At 32.0% G+C, this 19,955-nt stretch overlaps 1 protein-coding gene across 4 annotated transcripts in view; it reads right to left on the bottom strand.

The window, feature by feature from the left end:
• scat (VPS54 subunit of GARP complex scat) overlaps window positions 1–19,955 on the bottom strand; it is a 132,028-nt gene that overhangs the window by 49,099 nt on the left and 62,974 nt on the right. For all 4 annotated transcript variants that reach the window (XM_085825638.1, XM_085825637.1, XM_085825636.1 and 1 more), the window contains exons 12-15: window positions 7,559–7,655; window positions 4,601–4,704; window positions 2,606–2,738; window positions 2,312–2,443 (exon numbers count right to left, since the gene is read on the bottom strand). In XM_085825638.1, the coding sequence (XP_085681764.1) occupies window positions 2,312–2,443; window positions 2,606–2,738; window positions 4,601–4,704; window positions 7,559–7,655 (466 nt within the window). The remainder of the gene's footprint in view (window positions 1–2,311; window positions 2,444–2,605; window positions 2,739–4,600; window positions 4,705–7,558; window positions 7,656–19,955) is intronic.

A 19,955-nucleotide genomic window follows, 5' to 3' on the forward strand; every position in this document is an offset into this window, starting at 1 on the left:
TTAGGCATGAAAAGTAGATATTAGCATTTTCGATCTTGTTGAAGTTGTTGATGGCTATTACATCATCAATATATCGAAAGACGTGTTGGTAAAATTTATGATCTTCCTTATTGAGTGAACGTATAAAAGTCAATTCTCTTGTAAAAAGGAATAATTCACAGACAGAAGTTGAAAAATTACCACCCATAGGAATTCCCTGTATTTGTTTAAATATGTTGTTGTTGAATTGAATATAATTATTGAAAAGTACACAAGAAAGAAAAAGTTGCCATTTTTCGGCATTTATTACTGTAGAAATTTGGGGAAATAATTCAGGAAAAGCAAGTAAACTTTCGTAAATTTCTTCAAGTGGCAATATAGTATAGAGGTTTTCAAAGTCATAGCATTGGATATGTTCAATTTTAAGTGTATTTAATGTTATACATACACACACAATAAAAAATATGAAGATATAGCAAAAGCATGTAAAATGCAGAATATAATTACATGAAAAGTTTTTCCACTACTTATATTAATGGATTATGTAAGAAAGGATAAACTAATGTTCAATTTCAATATTAAATTACATATTTTATGTATGAAACAAATGAAATTTTACTGCATAAATGTGGGAAAATTACTATTCCTTTAAGATAAATTTCATAGGATTTCAAATTTCACTGGATACTTAATTTAATAAGAAAAATTGTTTTAAATTATTAAACAACATTTGTAATGCATGAATGCTGAACATTTTAGTTTTGTATATATATATATATATATATATGTATGTTTTGTTACTTTGAAATGCTATTCACTAAACATATCTCAAAATAAACCAAAAGATAATTTTTTCTGAGTTTTCTATTACTACTAGATTGCTAATTACGTCTTTGTGATTAATTATTTTGTTTATATGTATATATATTATGTATTAATAAGCAATAATTATTATTATTACCAATATATACTTTTATTTTGGCATTCTTCTATTACCAAATGCCATCTGAAATGATAAAATCGTTTGGAAAATTGGAGAACAGCCATCACTAATAATCATGCTCCTTAATGTGATTACCACAGAAGATCAAAATTAACTAGAACAATGCAGGCCCATTTTATAGAGGTTTCTAATTGTACAATAGAAAAAGTAATACTCATAAAATGCAAAAAAATCAAGGCAGAAGAGGGAGTAAATAAGACTTTTCTTCAAAAATCTTCAGCTTACCAGCAGCTAAGCAGATAAACCCTAAAACACACACTTTTATTCTCAATGGAAATTGGTTGGTTGCATATGTGTTTCTGTTAAGCACACATATATAAATCTATGAATAAAGTCCTTCCTTTTTCTTTAGCAAATGCTGCTATTCCATCAATTACTGACACAATTATTTAAATATATGAGTTCTTAAAAGCTATTAAAGAAAAAATTTATATACAGTCAAAAGTCGTTAATCCGGACTCGTCGGAACTTCGGCGATTCCGGATTATCGATTTTTCCGGATTATAGATCATCAGTTTAAATTTCGTAAGATGGCATGCAGAAATTCTAAAATTAAAAATATGAAACCGTAATTTATGAAATAAAGAACAATTATGATCTAAAGGGTATCAAAATTTACAAAAAAAAAAACTTAATATTTATTTGTTTACTTTATTAAACATTTCTTTCAATGTAAGTTGTTTAAGTTGCTTCGTTTTATGTGATAATACTTTCGCTTTAATTCTATAAACAGACATAATTTTATGTTCAGTTACAAAGTTCTGCTGTTCAAGTCCCGTAATTGCTGTGCCGAGAATACCGACTAACTTGTCAATCGAAATTTTTTCGTTTTCACTAACTTCTCTGTCACCTTCTTCATGTCTTTATCCATTTTTTGCAGCAATTCCACTTTTTGTTTGATGGACATCGAAGCTTACTTTTGTAGATCCTTTGGGAGCTCCAGCATCGGAAATTCTATTTGACATAATCGAAACTTCAAGTTTACTTTTATAAAATTGCTCTTACAGTCTGAAAAAATAAGCCAGATCCACTTCGAAGATTAAGGAACAACGCAATCATCAACATTAACTGAAATAGATAATTTTCGCTTATACCGTCCATTATACATTAAATGCACACGCGAAAACGTATTCTGCGTTTGCGCACACGCATATGCGCAGCCCTAAAGGTCTTACGCGTACGCGTAAACGCCTATGCGCATGTGTCAACGCGGCACGTGCGCAGAAAGTTTTTAGCTTTGAGGTCCGGATTATAGATCATTCCGGATTATGGGTGTCCGAATTAACAACTTTTGACTGTATTTATAAAATGCAGAAAATACACGAGTACCTGATTTTGTAATACGAGTCTTAATGCTGTACTTTGAGTGCCAGAAATCATTTCACTTTGATGTTGAAACTCTTCAATACTTTTAGCCAAAATTAAAAATTCTGACATAATTAATTTATCTAAAGATCCATCCTACAGAAAAATAAATATGCACATATAAATAAATGTATTATAAAATGAAACATTTAATTTAAAACAGAAATAGGAGATATTACATAAGTAAAAACAAAACTTTAAATGTTAAGTCATGGAAATTAATATCTAATTTTTATTTTTATCTAAAATTTACCATACCTTAGCTTTAGCTGTCAAAATTTTTGCACAACAGTCATGTGCATGATCACATACTGAACAGAGGACATCTTTTAAATTAGTTTTAAGTTTCACATAGTCTTGTTCCAGTACCATAAGTTCATTTTCACTTTCTCTATAACATTAAATTTTGTATTTTATACATAGAACTCTAATGTACAGTTTCAAAACAGAAAAATCAGTATTTTGGTTAAAATCGAACTATACAATTACATACATGTAAAATAATGAAAAATGTAAATCAAAATTATGATTTAAACTAATGGTAACCTTTTACTTCTCCCTCTCTATTCTAAAAATCGTAATAACTCATCTGGATTGCATCATTTCTCGCTCAATCCTCCTTGCATGGCCTGGGAATGCTGGTGACGTAGTTATTTTCAGAGCCTAAACTCTGAGAACTGAAATCTTTCTAACTTAAACCAAAACCTTTCTCTCTTAACAGACTGCGAGATTGGATAAATATGCAGTTAGCTTGGCAGCTCTGTTGTCGATTGGACGCAATTTCATTTCGCTGTGCTTTGTTGTGCTGCTAACTACAATGTTATTTCAATTGTGATACTCCATATAAAACTGTGGAGTGCTCATTGCACTCATGATCATGTTTAATGCAAAATATAGTTTCTATAATTAGTTCATGTCCAGCAATAGAGATTATGCTTAGTTTGGCTATGTCTGTCTACAAGTTTCTCCTCTGAATGTCATCTTTCTAATAATGCAGCAGTCTCTCCAAGTTGTAAGGCTGAGAACCATTGTCAATCTGTTTCAGCTTACTTAAAGTCATTATTAAATACATGACTGATCCTATTTACAATGAAATTCTGAAGATACGTTGCAAACATTTTGCTAAATTAGTGAATTTATTATAAAATGCCATACAAATTTTATAAAAATACAGAAATATACCTAATATTTTTCAAAATCCTTTATTTCTTTTACTGTGCAATTATTAAGCGAACCTTGCTTTTTGCTTTTATCAGAAACTAAAATTAAATACTTTAAAATGTCTAATGACAATTTTTTATACACCAGGATCATTATTTTCATATTCAAACTTATAAATTTTAAGCCTTGGACTCAAGCATTGGCATTGATAGATAAATTTTATTTATAAGTATGCTTAGATTTGAAGAATTATAAATTACAAGCATCCCTCTGTTTGTCCACACTAAAAGACTATGTCATTATATAAGAGTATGGGAAAGGAGAAGGAAAAAATATGCATGGAGTCTACAAAGAAGCAAATAAAGTTCTTGCCAGCTCAGTATTTAGAAATAAAGGGGGGGGAATACTGAAAACTAGCATCATTCAACAATTTAAAAAATAGCTTTCAACAGAAAATAAATTTAACACTGGTTAGCCATGAGACATTAACTTAGAAATGAGTGCTAATTTAATTTCATTAAAATTAATGTCTACTACAATGTAAATTTATTATAATTGACTTCATAAACAGGTTGAACCTTTTTGGAACAGATAAATCTAATTAAAACCATAATTCCTGCAACAGAAAATGCATTATTATAAAAATGATATCTAAAATAACAATAACTTTAATATCTTTTAACTTTTTTTTTTTTTTGGAAAAAAAAAAAAAAAAAGCACTGCAATCAAGCTATTTCAGATAGCAGGAGTAATCTTTTTTTTAAAAAATAAAAATAAAAAATAAAAATCAAACACATAAGAAACTAAGATAAAAAATCTATTTCTTGGAATATTTTAAATTAATCTACAGCAATAACTGAATTCTATATAAATAACTGACAGTTAAAGACACAATGATAGAAAATTTTATAAATTAAAAAAGAATCATGAAATGAAAATATCAGATTTTGTAATACACATAGACATCTATGCATTTATACATAAAAACTTTAATTTCAATTTTCAGTTTCTCACTTCATATTAAATAATTCGAAATGTTATATTTAAATCATTAAATTCAAAGGTGAATATAGTGGAACTGAAAAATCATACAATAAATGCAAAGGATGACATCGATGCAAATTTTCTTCTGTTGAAACATTAGAAATATGACCAGCAGCCACTTCCAAGGTATCATCCATGACTTGATACAATGCCTAAAATCAAGCAAAAATTGCTATACTTTATTATTTTAATGAGAAATAAAAGTAGGTATTAAATTTCATGGCAAAAGTAATTAAACTCTATTCACCGAACATGAATGTAAATTTTACAAATATTAAATGCTACTTAACCTCTGATAAAAAATAAATTAAAATAAAAAAAATATTTAAAATATATAGAGATAATTAAACACACTAACAAAACCATACATTACTACTTTATTCTGCTATGCTGGAAAGAAAAGTATCATTATACTTCAAATAAACACCTAAAACAGACAACTGGTATTTTCCTTCAGCAACACATGTTTGATAAAGCAATAATATCTGTCTCATTAATTACAACTTCATTTTGCTTTTTTTTCATTATTTTTGCTCTACTTATTTCTCAATTAACTACAAATTAGAATAAAGTCCATGAATAAAATAAAAAACAAAAAAATTCTTCGTTTATAATAAACACACAGTTCTTGTGGCTTTGGAATGATCAATTATTTTATTTACAAGTCAAAAATGTATTCTGGAAGTCCAAAATTCAATAAATTATTGCATGAGTTATTTAATTTAATTTAAAAAAAATCATTCTTTAAATATCAATAAACTTCCATTTAAAGTTATTTAAATAAAGGGGTGGACATAAAATTTTCTAATGCCTTTTTACACAAGAATTCAATATATATTTTTCTGTTTAATCTTTCTGTTTAAAAAAGATATATTAATGCAAAATTATCCTTTTAAAAGAAATAATAATGGCATAAAAGACATTCTACATAATAAAGCAATTAAAAGTTTAGTGACTTTGAAGTTAATTTAATCAGTTAATTGAGGTAAAGCACTTGATGGCTTAGAGAGACCTTGCATCATCTTTTATGGAATGAATTGCTCTTATTATTATTTAGGTGTTTTTAAGCATAAGTTTGATAACACTTGTAGGATTCTCCACTGTGTATTTCTAAGTTACAGTTGAAAGTGAGAACCTTAAGAACTAGTAAGCGAATAATTGCTTCAGTTCGTGAGATAGAAAACAACAAGTAAGAAGTGTGAATAACCCTTTATTATTCCAAGTAAAGTTTAACAAAACTCCATCTTGGAGTTTTACAATAAAGCTGACACTTGGGCCTGAACTTAAGAGATTAAGAATTAAACTAAACTAATCTTAACTAAAGAGCTATAGCCGAAGCTATTGAAATTCTAACAGAGTTGGCCTCTTAACGCTAACTGACTGGGAAGCTATCACGGGCCTAAAGTACGGCCGAGCATAATAATAGCTTACGAGAGAGTAGCCTAAAAAAGACGGATGCGTGCAGCCGGAATATCTGGTATCTCTCTCATTAAGACAGAAGAACTTCACATTTATATACTGCTCTTCCTCATTAGCCTTCAACACATGATTCTAAAACTATGTTCTGGCCAGAAGTGGCAAGTTGAAAATAAGAATTCATAAGAAAGGAAGTTTAACTCAAAATTTAACTGTTAATAAAATTAACATAATCCTTACACACTTATATGGAACTGGCTTTGAGGAAAAAAGGCAAACAGGTTTCACTTTAAGGAACAAATATATTCTGCAAAAGATGAGTGCTAAATGCATAATATAAATACTTATTAATATTCCTGTCTCTACCTATTCCAAATTATTACATTTAATGTTGTTTAAGAAATACTATGGCAAATTCTATGAAAAGGAAGGGAAGAGAAAGGAGCCCACAGTAAATCATAGAGGGCTGAAGTTTGTTTCAGATAATAGAAGCAATACAAGTTAAATAACATGACTGATACATAACTCACTTCTGTTTATTTATACGACAGTTTAAATGTTAGTCCCTACAACATTTTTCCTATTTGCAATTACGTAATGCTACAATTGTGTTTTCCCGTATAGCAAAGACACGGAGAATGTCAAGTCTGCCAATTGTTTAAAGATATACAATGTCTTCTTTTTGCATCAACTGAGTCAAAACATGTTCCTTTAAGATCTGATTTCAAATTATGAAACAATTAGGAATTTTGGAAAGATCTCTTTCAAGATCTAGGTTTTGTTAGCAGTGATGACATTTTGAAAAGGACACAAGTTATCCTCAAGTTGCTGCAGAATGTCAGTGCTTCCCTGCAGCAAGAGGCGGGAAATACAGAATTGTATTAAATGGTTATGGACAATTCATTAAACAGCAGACATTGTTTTGTTTATCATGCATAGATGGGAATTCATAATAAGTTTTTTTCTTTATTCAAAAGATGAAACAAAGTCTTTTTATTTAATAGACAGCCCTCATGTGTCATTGAAGATATTTGAGATGATGTATTACTTTATATTTTTTCAAATTTAATACACAAAAACAACACTTTTAGACAGGTATATCATAACAATGGTCAAATGGTATAATCTTACTCGATAAACAGACCATGATTATGTGCTGGTAGTATTTCCGAGAAATGTAATCCTTTAATTTCTCAAGGATTTACTTGCAACAACAAAACATATCTATCTATACGTGCTTTTAGACCCTTCCTCACATTTTTCCCAAGATTCATCACCTTGAGGTGCTTCTTACAGTACAGTACTAAGCAGTTTTTCATTCTTACATATATACACTTCTCTTTTCACAATTATTTCACTCCTCATACATGAAAGCTTGATTGCATTCACAAGCTTTCAAGCCCTGAATACCATTTGTATATTTTGATAATTTGGTTTTAATCTGTTGCCTTCGCTAAAATAAATTCACTATTAAATTCAATTAAAAATATTTTCTTTCAATTAACAGAAATTGTATTACAATACACTTAAAATTGTTGTCATTAAAAAAGATTAATAAATTCAGAATATAGAATAATAAGTTATGCAGACCTGAATTCGTTGTAATAGGAAATGAAGATTTTTCATTATCAACTGCAGCAATTCAACCCATTTTTGAAAATTTAATGATCGGAGCTGCTCAGCTAAGCTACAATAAACAATAGTGAAAATAATATTTATACAGCATTATAAAAATTTTATATTTTTAAAGTGAAACTTACTTTATTTAATGTAATTTTAACTATAATAACAAAGATAAAATTTAGAGTAAACTGCCAGATCATAGCAAATGATCCTCAAAAAATTTACTTATATGACATAACTTTTTACTTCATAATAAAATAGTTTAGTTAAATAAAATTTAACTCTGACAAACAGAAATAAATATGACTCAAATGTGCCATTTTAAATAAAAATATTGCATATTTTATATATAAAGAAAATACTAATGTAAATATATCATATAATGCTGTAATTTATATACACAGATAAGTCAAAATTTTCCAGTCTCAAGTACAGAATATTTCTTTGGCAATAAACTCCTCTTTCAGATATGCATTGTCAGTATTAAATGAATAAATTTGAAAGGGCTAATCTTTGGAATATGGTAACAAGTAGTTTGGCGAAATTTTGGTAAGGCGATAAAGGTTACTAGCTAGGACTTTAGCAATAATCTGAGAAGTACACAGTTCAAGTCACAGATTATTTTGTCTCAGAGAAATGAGAGATCATGAGACATGTAATTTTCCAGAAAATTCCAATCGGGATTTTAGCTAATAAGCACTTGGAAACAATTTCGCTGCTAAAGTGCAAAATTGCCCACGTATTTGTTTGGCGCTTTTTACAAGAGTAGAGTTGGAGTTTTGTCAATTTACTTTGACTTTTTAAGTGAAAATAGGTCGATGTTACATGGATAAAGTCAAGAGTGTGCGCAATGCCATTTTTGTGTAATTCTGGGATGTTTTCTGTAAGTGAAAATAGGTCGATGTGAATCTCTAAAAGCTTTAAATCACTTTTCAAATTATTGCCACCAGATATTATTGCCCTGTATTATATTTAAAGAAATTAAATAATGAAGACTCTGAATGAACGTTTCTCGCACTGTGAAAAAACAACGATACCTAAACCCATCGAATTTTGAATAATACAGTCCTCCAGTTGAATATAGGCATCTGGAAACCTGAATTTTGAATTTGTTTTATTATCTGTTTCATATTTTGTAAAAATTTAATGAATTTTTGATTAAAGAACTCAACTGATTTCAAAGCAAGCTGTGGCAGTGTTGTATGGAATAAAGCATTTTGGCTAATCTTTGGAATATGATAACAGGTAGTTTGGAGACATTTTGGTAAGGTGATAAAGGTCACTAGCTAGGACTTTAATCTGAGAAGTACACAATTTGAATAACAGATTATTTTGTCTCAGAGAAATGAGAGATCATGACACATGTAATGTGACATTTTCCAGAAAATTCCGATCGTGATTTTAGCTAATAAGCACTTAGAAACAATTTCGCTGCTAAAGTGCAGAATCGCCCACTTATTTGTTAGTTATGCGCTTTTTATTTGTTATGCGCTTTTTACAAGAGTGAGTTGGAGTTTTGTCAATTTACTTTGACTTTTTAAGTGAAAATAGGTTGATGTTACATGGATAAAGTCAAGAGTGTGTGCAATGCCATTTTTGTGTAATTCTGGGATGTTTTTTTAAGTGAAAATAGGTCGACGTGTATATGGATACCGTGTATGTGCATTTCTTAAAAACACGGCAAGCAGTGGGCGATTCTGCACTTTCTCCCAATTTTGCACCTAATCTTTGTCATGATTAAGCACTTTTGTTTCATAAAAGTTCTAGCATAAGCGTAATTTGGCTAGCAGATTGTTGGAAAAAATGTTTAAAAAAAAAAAAAAAAAAAAAAAAAAAAAAAAAAAAAAAGAAAACACTTTCAGGAGTTGCTGTAGCAGGGTTGGTCGCCAAAGTTTCGCGAAAAAATTGCCAAGTTACCATAATCCAAAGACTCACCTTTGAAAGTTTTTTTTTTTTTTTTTAAATCACCCAGATTCTCTTTTTTTGCCTATTTACTGAAAAAATTTATATGCCAGTTGATTCTCAAATTCTTAAAACTGAGTAACATAAACCTTTGATTAAATTTTTGACTTGAGGTCTCAATCCCGCCCCCCTAAAAAAAAAAGAAAAGCAATGATTGGATAATGTAATAGTGATTTGTCTCCTCCTGATTTTACAATGAAAGATAATTTTTTTCAATCTGAGAATCCATAGATGATGATTCCCAAGAAGGCTGACCATTAAAGTGTTGCCATGCTGTCGACCAATACAGCACGACAACAGAAAATACTGCTCTTTGAGTGATACGAGATTAAAAATCAAGGAAATTGCAGTCCGATTAAATCTATTTCAAATTATTGTTTTGTGCAGTTTACATGAAGAAAGTATCCACAAGATGGGTATCTCAATTTCTTTTAGAATTTCAAGCTACAGTCGATTGTAATTAATGAGGAAACAATGGTTCTATACTATGATCCTCAATCAAAGAGGAAATTTGTGGAGTGGAGAAAACTAGGTGGAGCATTATCAAGAAAGCAAAGAGGCAACAATTTATTAAAAAGATTATGGCTGTAATTAGGTACTGCCAAACTATCCTCCTGACAGAACTCTGAAGAAAAGCCTTTTGCATAAAGAGCATATTGAAGTTAAGAAGAAAATGCATGAAACGCTGAGTCATAAAGTTAATCTTCTCCATGATAATATGTCTATACATTCCATTGTGATTACTAAAATGAAGGTTTAACACATTCGCTGTCGATCATGCACTGGCGCATGATTGGTGTTATTGCTGAAAAGCCAATCACGCTCTGGCACGTAGTGTGGAGTGATATCTCAGGTACCATTAACGAGCTGGTGCACCAAAAGCATCGTCTCATTGTTTATTTTCCAAGATTAATCAGCATTACATTTTGAATATATATTCTGGCATTGGTTTAGAGTGAAGGTTAGAAACTAGTTGTAAATGTATGGGGCTTGGAATGAAAGAATAGTTTCATTTTATGCAAAGATCATATACCATTTTGTTACCATTTGTTTTGAAGCCATTTTGTTAAAAGTAAGATTCTGAAATATTAATTCAGAAGTCAAACAACAAAAATCAGCGTTATATTTACAAAATTTTCACAGGACTAGTTTCGATGGTTTTATCGAACCACCATCCTCAGCTGCAAAACCGCAAATGAACAAGATAGGAAATAATGATTAGATAAGATAAGAAAGCCTGGACAAGAATAAGCAAGTAGTGCCATCTGTTGGTGAAACCAGAACTAAAACATAATTTCTTTAAAGGCCGAAGGTAAATTTGGATTGGAATTAGGATCGTTAACTAGAACAGAAAGATTTTTATGAATGTGAAATGCCTCTAGAAAATCCAGTTCTCGAATGGAAGTTGTTTTTTGAACAATTTTGGCAGCAGAAAAATTGAAAGTGTGGTTTTCGGACCAACAATGTTGAGCAACAGAAGACTTCTGTGTTTCCTTTTTTCTAACATGTGCCTCATGTTCCTTGATGCGAAATTTTAAGGCTCTTTTAGTTTGGCCAATGTAAATTAAACCACACTGGCAAGGAAATGGATAGTTTGAAATATATAGTTTGAATTAATATCATTGTAATTATCCTATAAGAAATTTATTTTCAATATATATATTTGTTAGTGATACAGTTTCATACAAAAATAAGGTATATTGTTATTTATTTTGATTAATTTTTAAATACGTTTACTGTGATTGCAGAAATAATTTTAATAGGGGGACCTGAAAGTAATGTCGCTTCTTACATTAAATTCAAACAAATAAATTTGTAACAAGTTTTTATTTTTAATGAATAATAAAGCCGATTTCAATCCCAGACCGATAAAAATCAATTGATTTTTGAGTAAAATATCTCGAGATGGCATTTTGGACATCATTCAAATTTTTTGTCACTAAGAAAATGTAAGGATCGGTATAAATGGAAATTCGAGGATGCGATATCAGGTGAATATGGTGGGTGAGACAGTACCTCCCACCCCAATTCATTATATTTTTCCAGTGTTTTTCTTGCATTGTCATATTGCAGAATGACTGACGCCTTTTCCGTTGACAATTGCCAGATATTTTTCGATTAAAGATTGGTTCACTAGATCCAAATATTCACAATAAAGGTTTACATTAACAGTTTTTCCAGGTTTCAACAATTCAAAATGAATAATTCCGCGAATACTCCATCAAACACCCAGAAGCGCCTTTTCGGTATGTAAACCCTTTGTAACCCCTATTAAAACTGCCTTTTGAGTTTTGGATTATTGTACAGGACTTAATTTTTTGTCTCACTAATCAAATGATCAAAACACGGTTCTGTATGGTGCTGCTGAAGCAATACGTTGCATGTGATGGATAGGTTGGCTTTGTCCTTTTCGGACAAATTATGGGGGACTCAAACACTTGCTTTGCTTATCTTTCCATTCTGCTTTAAATGTTCTTGGATGGTCGAGTGTTTGACATGGATTTGCTTCCACTTCTGCCCTTAGCATGTTGTTGTCGACATGTGCAGAAACGACATTACTTTCCAATCCCCCTATTATCTCTTGTCCCGATCACGTGTTGGCCCATAGTCATAAAATTCTAAGCTTAAAAGCTAAGTAATCAATGTATAACCCATTCATGATCAAAAGCATTTGAATAATTATACCACCCTTTACTGCAGTTGCAGTACTACTGTTACTTTCTGAAGAATGCTTTCTACTAGTTTTTGATATGTTTCAACAGGAATTGCATGCTATTCTTGCACAAGAAAACTGGCCAGTTAACCATCACCAACTTTGGGCGATATAGATAATCATGACCTGCATTCTAATACATTGCACATGTTCAAATCTGGGCACAGGCCAGACCAATGTCGGAGCCTTCAAGTCTGCAAATCACCTCTGGACAGGCCATGCAGTATAGGCAGGAGCACAATCATGCTGAAAGAGGAATGAACCTAAGTTGTTGCCACAATGCGGGCAGTGCGGAATTGTTTTCAGAGTTCCTTGAACAAGAACCGAAAGACCCACACCAAACAGAAAAATAGGCTCAAACCCAAAAAAAGTTCACCCGGAAATCTTTACACCCAAATTTTACCATCAGATTTCCATATCATCACTCCATAACATGTGATACCACTGCTCAAGGCTCCAGTCTTATTGCTATTTGCAACACTATTTTTTTCCTGTTGACTCCATTCAATTGAATTTCACAACTATCTGCAGTGCCATATGGTCCTTGTTCACAAGATACGAGGGCCATCCAGGAAGTAGATTACGTTTCCGTCTGTGTCCGCTAGGGGCGGGGCTAGCGCGGCCATCTTGGGGTCAGAGCGTTGCGCAGCTCAGTCTGCATCTAGCCGTGCTAGTGAGAGGTTCGTGCTGTGCTCCGTTCAGATACTGTGACGGTTTGAAATGTCTGCGTTAATTGAAAATCCCGCGAGCTGCGAGGTGCGCTCAGTAATAAGGTTTCTGACTGCAAAAAACTGTAAACCGATAGAAATCTATCGGCAGCTTCGTGAAGTGTATGGGGACAACATTATCACTGAAGGTGGAGTGCGTCAGTGGGTCATAAGATTTCAAAATGGCCGAACCAATGTTCACGACGAAGATCGAAGTGGGAGACCCAGCATAGTGACCGCCGAACTTCTCGAAAAAGTCGATGCTAAAGTCCGTGAAAATCGAAATTTCACAATAACGGAACTTTATTTGAGTTTTCCACAAATTTCGCGAAGTTTGTTGCACGAAATCATCAGCGAAAAGCTTGGTTACCACAAGTTTTGTGCAAGATGGAAGGCAAGAAGAGGTAACGAAGTGGTTGAAGGCGCAGGCGGCCGAATTTTTCGACGAAGGAATTTCCAAGCTCGTACATCGCTACGATAAATGCCTTAATTTGTATGGTGACTATGTAGAAAAGTAGTATTTGAGTGTGGCTTTCATCTGTATATAATAAAATTTGTTTCCTATACTTTGTTTATTTTTTTATTCCAAAACGTAATCTACTTTCTGGATAGCCCTCGTATCATCATCTGCCAGATCCCTGTTGCACAGTTGCAGCCCCTGCATACTTCCACTTCATATTAACAACATGTATTGTAGAATGGGATACTCGTAATGTAGCAGAAATTTCCTAAATAGACTTTCCACAATGTTGACAACCAATCACTTCCCCATGTTCAATTCACATCCCCCCCCCCATTGTATTTTTCTAGCTCTGAAATAATGATTGTGAACTTATCTGGGAACCAGAAGTTTGATGTCATTGGCAGAATCTACTATTACAAAGGGGTCCAGATACTTTTGATCATATACTATATGTGAAAAATGTATCAAAGTGTAAAAGATTATACCGAAAAATAAACTATTAAAATTTGTGTTTCTTTTAGAACTATAACCAGGCCAGAAATTTTTGGATCTCCCTATATTTTTAAAATAGTGTAAATTACATGTATGAACAATTAACATACAGATATTTTACATCTGTGTCTCTTCACCTTGAAACACATGAGTAACATACTTCACAGTTTGTATATATCAGTCTGTTAATTTTTTTATGTTTTTTATCCTACTGAAGAAATTATTTGTCTAATCTGAAAAGAAATTACATTTTTTCATAGCATTTACAATTTTAAATACAGATTTTTTATGCATTTAGAATTACAATGCTTTAAAAAATATTGTATCCAAAAGTCTGGCAACATTTCTCCAAATGTAAAATATCTGCAATTAAATATATTTTAAAAAGTTTGCTAAACTGTCATAAAACAGTGGTATTTGGGTACTAGCCAGTATGCAATGATACAATTCTCAACAATCTACTGGTGCTCTTTTATGATGAAATATAATTTCAACATCAGCAAATCAAATAAAAAGTTTTTTTTTTTTTTTTAAAAATTTCCAGAAGGAACTGTTTGGTTATCACATTCAAAATCGAATCAAGTTGTTATTCTCTACAGCTGTCTCTGCTATCATGATAATTGTGCTAACTAAAAAGGCAACCAACTTCTCCGAATCAATTTCCAATTCTTATTCTAACAATGTGGTAGCAGTTTGTTGACACAACATTTCTATCGCATAGTTTTACACTCTTAAAATTGGAACAACTTTGAAATTTTGGCAAAATACCACATGTTAGCAAATACTGGATTCCTTCAGCATTTTTTATTAAATCTAATAAATGCATGATGCAAAACACAATAAAAATTAACATGAGACAAGAAACTACCATTCTGAGAACTTTTGTGGGAAAGGGTTGCCAAAATAATACATTGGTGTGCAAAAGCAACAATGTAAATTTTAATAAGAAAGCCGTGAAACTGCAGAAAAGGGATTCTTGTGATTAGTACAATGAACATGCAATTCAGTAGAAAGGCCATGCATATGCAAATATCAGGAACAAAATGTCACAAAATGCGACGTGAGTAGTGATGGGCAACTTCGGTACTTTCTTGTACCCAGTACAAAATACCCGTTACTCAAGTAACCGTTACTTTGAAAAGTACCGAAAACCGATTTCAAGTACCAAGTACCCAAGTAACAATTTGGAGTACCGAAGTAACGAAATATCGGAGTAACGGTTTGCTGTACCGGAGTACCCTAGTAACGGTTTGCTGTACCGGAGTACCCTAGTAACGGTTTGCTGTACTGGAGTACCCTAGTAACGATTTGGACTACCGAAGTACCCTAGTAACGATTTGGGGTACCGAAGTGCCCTAGTAACGATTTGGAGTACCGAAATACGCAGCTAACGATTTTGCGCACTGAAGGAACTCTGCCACATCACCACGTGTTTGATTCTATCTGTACGGAGTAAGATTTTGAATATCAGAAAATATGTCAACTACGGAAGTGCCTGAGGAGCAGGAGAGCGCGGCGGGTTGTTTCTGGTGTTGGGTTTGTGTAGATTGTCTTTGATGGCCAGTGGGGGTTGGGAGGATTGGTGCGGGAAGTGGATGGATGGAAACATTTTCGCTTTCGGTTGTGTCTTGTGTGCAGGTGCAGCAAAATCAATGGGTGTTCTATCAATTTCGTGAAAGGGGTTGTCCATAAATGATGTCACGCTTCGAGGGGGGGTTAGTGAAATTGTGACAATTTGTGACAGTTTGTGGGGAAGGGGTAACAAGAAGTGTGACATAATATTTTGATTAAAATAAAAATGTTTAAAATCAGCAGATTGAATTCTGAAGTTATTTTAAAATTACCAAAATTTGAAGGCATTTCCTTAATTGGGGCGAAAGCAACTTTCATGAGATATTTTTTTTTTTTTTTTACTTACATTCCTTTCTTTCAAAAAAGGGCATTCAGAGTAGGTTTTGAGAATAGGGTAGCGGCAGAAATTGTAATTTTATTGCTATTGTGTATTAATTATGTTTTTTACTGTAAACATTTCTCTTATTTCATACAAAATAAGTGCACGAATCATTATTATTGTTATATTTACAGATGCCATTAAAACATATAGTTTAAATTTAAAAATAAAGTCTGAAATATGATCTATAATGTAGGGCTACGTTTTTGAACAAGTATAAATTTACGTAATATTGCGTGACATGTGACAAAGGGGGGAGGGGTTATGTTGAAGTGTGCCATTTTGTGACAAAGGGGAGGGGGTCCAAAATGTTACAGAAAAGTGTGACATCATTTATGGACAGCCCCAAATGAGCATAGTTGTGTACTTGAAAAACGTCGGAAGATTTTCTTTGTATGAGATTGGAGGAAGAGAGAGTACACTATGTTTTTTTCGGCTGTGTTGTGTCGTGTTGTTGGAGGGAAACAAAGGGAAAAAAATCGGAAAATAGAAATTTTGATGCAACACTATGAGTAAAAATGTAGGAATAAATTTAAAATAGAAAATTAACTATAACTAGCTGTGTAGCAACCCGATAGGATGCAGTTTCCTAAGTAAATATCAGAAATTTAATGATCAATCTGTTTTAACATGATATTTTTTATTTGTATATATAAATAACATACCACAGAAGTCGTTTAATACCTTCAATTCGGTAGTAAAGGGCATAAGGGTGTGTAGAAATTAAAATAATCACAAACCTTTATTCCACTTATAGATAAGATAATGACCTTCAGTGCCACTGCGAAATAAAACTTATTCAAGCTACCAAATTTTAAAAAAGATAAATCTCTTATTCTCTACTCTGCCCTATATATATTAAAAATTCTGAATAAAAAAGTAAGATAAATTAAACACTAAATATAAAATAAATGACCTTGTGTGTTTAATTGTACAATACTAGCATAAAATAAAATTTACACATTTATTCATATACACATGGTTGAAGAGCTTTTCCATAAAAAAGTTTATACTGTTCCTTTTTAAATTTCATTTAGGTTTATTTTGAGTTAAATTTGTACTTTTGGAGATTTGGCACCGTACAATAAACAACAAAATGATTAGAAATATTTTTAAAAACAAAAAATATGATTTTAAAAAATGCATAAACATATATATTTGATTTAAACATTTTGAATTACCAAAAGCACTAGAAAATGAGGTATGTTTTGAAAAGTGAGATAATGTAATATATTTGGATGTACTACAGTAATAAGTAAATTTCAGCAAAATGGTTAAAAATATTTTTAAAAATGCACAATATGATTTTAAAAGGCACATTCAATATAACAATTTTGAATTGAAGATTATCAAAAACACTACAAAATAAGATAGCAAAGGGTTTAAAACTGTGAGAGCGCAATACCTGGATGCAGTAACTGCTGTAAACACAAAAATGCAACAGAATGGTAAAAAATATTTTTAAAACTCAAATTACAGCCAAAGCGCATTCGACATAAGAATTTTGAGTGAAAGATTATTAAAAACACTAGGAAATAAGGCAGCATGTCTTTAAAACTACGAGAACGTAATATCTGGATGCTGTAACAGCAAAAAGCAACAAAAATATTTGTAAAATCGCATTATATGAATTCAATAAGTACATTTGATATAAAAATTTAAATTAAAGATGATTTAAACACTAAAAAATAAGATAGCATGCTTTCAACTATATGAGAACTTAACATATGTGAGTACAGCTAAGTAAATAATAGAACTGTCGAACTTTATATTATATTAATAATCTAAATACAATTTCAAAATAATATTTTTTTTAAGAAATTGACATCTGAATGAAGTAATATTTCATTTAATTAAAACAAATAAAACTCTGATAGGCTGTGCAAAACGTTATAAAAGTATCAAATTTTTTAACTTTATAGAAATTTTAGGCATTTAATTCCTTCTATTTTTTTTTATAAAGACCACTTAAAATATGTAACGAAAAATTAAGCATAAAAAAATTGACTCCCAGAAACAGTTTGAAAATAAGGCAGCGAAAATAAACATAGAAATAAACATTTTAAGCTGAACTTAGGTTGGAATTTTAAGAAGGTCAACAAATGATTAAATATTATAATTGTAATGTAAGAAAATTAGTTGTTTCAATTTTTGTCCACTCAAAAGGTTTCGCCGATCATTCAATATTAATCCAGCTTTAGAGAACACCCATTCGCATGGCACTGAAGTAGCCACAAGGTCTAATTTTTTCCGTGATAATTCATACAAATTTGGAAATACATTTTTATTCTTTTCCCACCACTGCAGTGGATCAAATTTCCTGGAAAGAATGGGCTCTTGCAGGTATCTTTTCACTTCTGCCGCAGCTTTGTGGATCGCCCGCCGCGTCTGCTGCGGGAGCTGATGAAGTTCGAGAATCTTTAACTTTACTCTCAAACTCGAACCAAACCGATGATTCGTCTATCTCTTCATTATCCCCTTCCACATCTTCAACAAGATTATGGGTAGTTTGTGCAACTACCGATAACTCACAGATAATATCACTTTCAATTTTTTTGGCGACATCACATTTGAGCCCCAATTTTTTTATTCGGGGGTCAAAGAAAGCGGCTTGAGCAATGTCTTCTCTTAAATCAATAGTTGTAAATCTATTACCCAATTCACGTTGTAGTACTAGTACCACATTTTGTACTAGTTCATTAACACTTTTACTAAGCAGATTTTCACAGATTTTTTGAAGTCCGCCGATTAGCACAGGCGCCATAGATGCTGACAAGTATTTTTCCGAACTCAACTCGCAAGTCACCTTTTCAAAAGGTTTCAAAACGTCACAAAGATGTTGGACACTTTCCCATTCTGGCACATCAAGAGCCTCTGGGGGGTCGTTCATCAAATCCAAGAAGACTTTTAAGTCTTTTCTCTTCTTGCTAGACCACAGATATTTTCGCAGATATTTTGCAGCGATTTTTTTTTTTGCTAGACCACAGATATTTTGCAGCGATATTACTTCTCCTGTAAACTATCACAATATCCCTAATTTTCGTTAGAATGTCGTTAACCTCGTTTAGAGAATTTGTGACAGCTAAATTGAGAGAGTGTGCAATGCATCCTAAATGTTTTAACTTTAGTTCGCTGTCGACAGCTTTAATCATATTTTTGGCATTGTCAGTCACTATTAAAGACACTTTTTCCATCGGAAAATATCGTTGGCAAATGTGTATGATATTTTCTGCAATATTTTTGGCTGAATGACGTTCATCAAAAATTGCGCAGTCAATCAATACCGTTTTCCTTTGTATGTGTTCGTCAATAAAATGGCCTGTCACGGCCATGTAACTTTCAGCCTTTTGGTTGCTCCAACAGTCTATAGTCAAACAGATATTTTGTACAGCACTAAGAACGTTTTTTAAACTAGTCTTTTTTTTCTTCATAAGCAGCAGGAAGCAAGGACTTAGAAACCGTTTTCCGTGAAGATAAGGAATAGGTTAAATTCAAAGCCTTTGAGCATTCTCAGAATCCCTCATTTTCTACGATACTTATTGGTTGTAAATCCTTATATACCATTTTGATCAGTGCGCAATCGATTACTTTTTTTTTTTTATGTACATCCATCGTATTTCTCTGGACAAACTGCATTATGCTGGACTGGGATTTTTGTGAAAATACACCAACAATATCACAAGCACTGTTGTCTACCGTAAGTTGTGTAGTCTGCTGGGATGTGCATGTTGCCCACCATCTGCAGAGCTAGTGACGACAGAACGGGTTGGAGCGGCATCAATATCATCAACATCTTGATTCGGCAAAGCGCGTTTCTCGTGCAGATTTACACAAGGATGCTTCCTTTGAGAATGTTTTTTTAAATTTCCTGTTGAACCACCTTTGATGGATAAAAGGTCTTTACAAATGTCACACATAACTTTTTCGTCTTCATTAGTATAGGGAAAGTGCTGCCAAACCAAGCTGAATTTCCTTTTCTTACTAGACATTTTGTAATTCGATTTTTTTTTCGAGGCGTAAGAAACTGATTAGGCAATTCTATAACGTACTGATACTCACCAGTACGAGACAAGAAT

The sequence above is a fragment of the Stegodyphus dumicola genome, chromosome 10 (genome assembly GCF_044657685.1).
Source record: "Stegodyphus dumicola isolate Sdum_Otavi_A_Nest chromosome 10, ASM4465768v1".
Taxonomy (NCBI): domain Eukaryota; kingdom Metazoa; phylum Arthropoda; class Arachnida; order Araneae; family Eresidae; genus Stegodyphus; species Stegodyphus dumicola.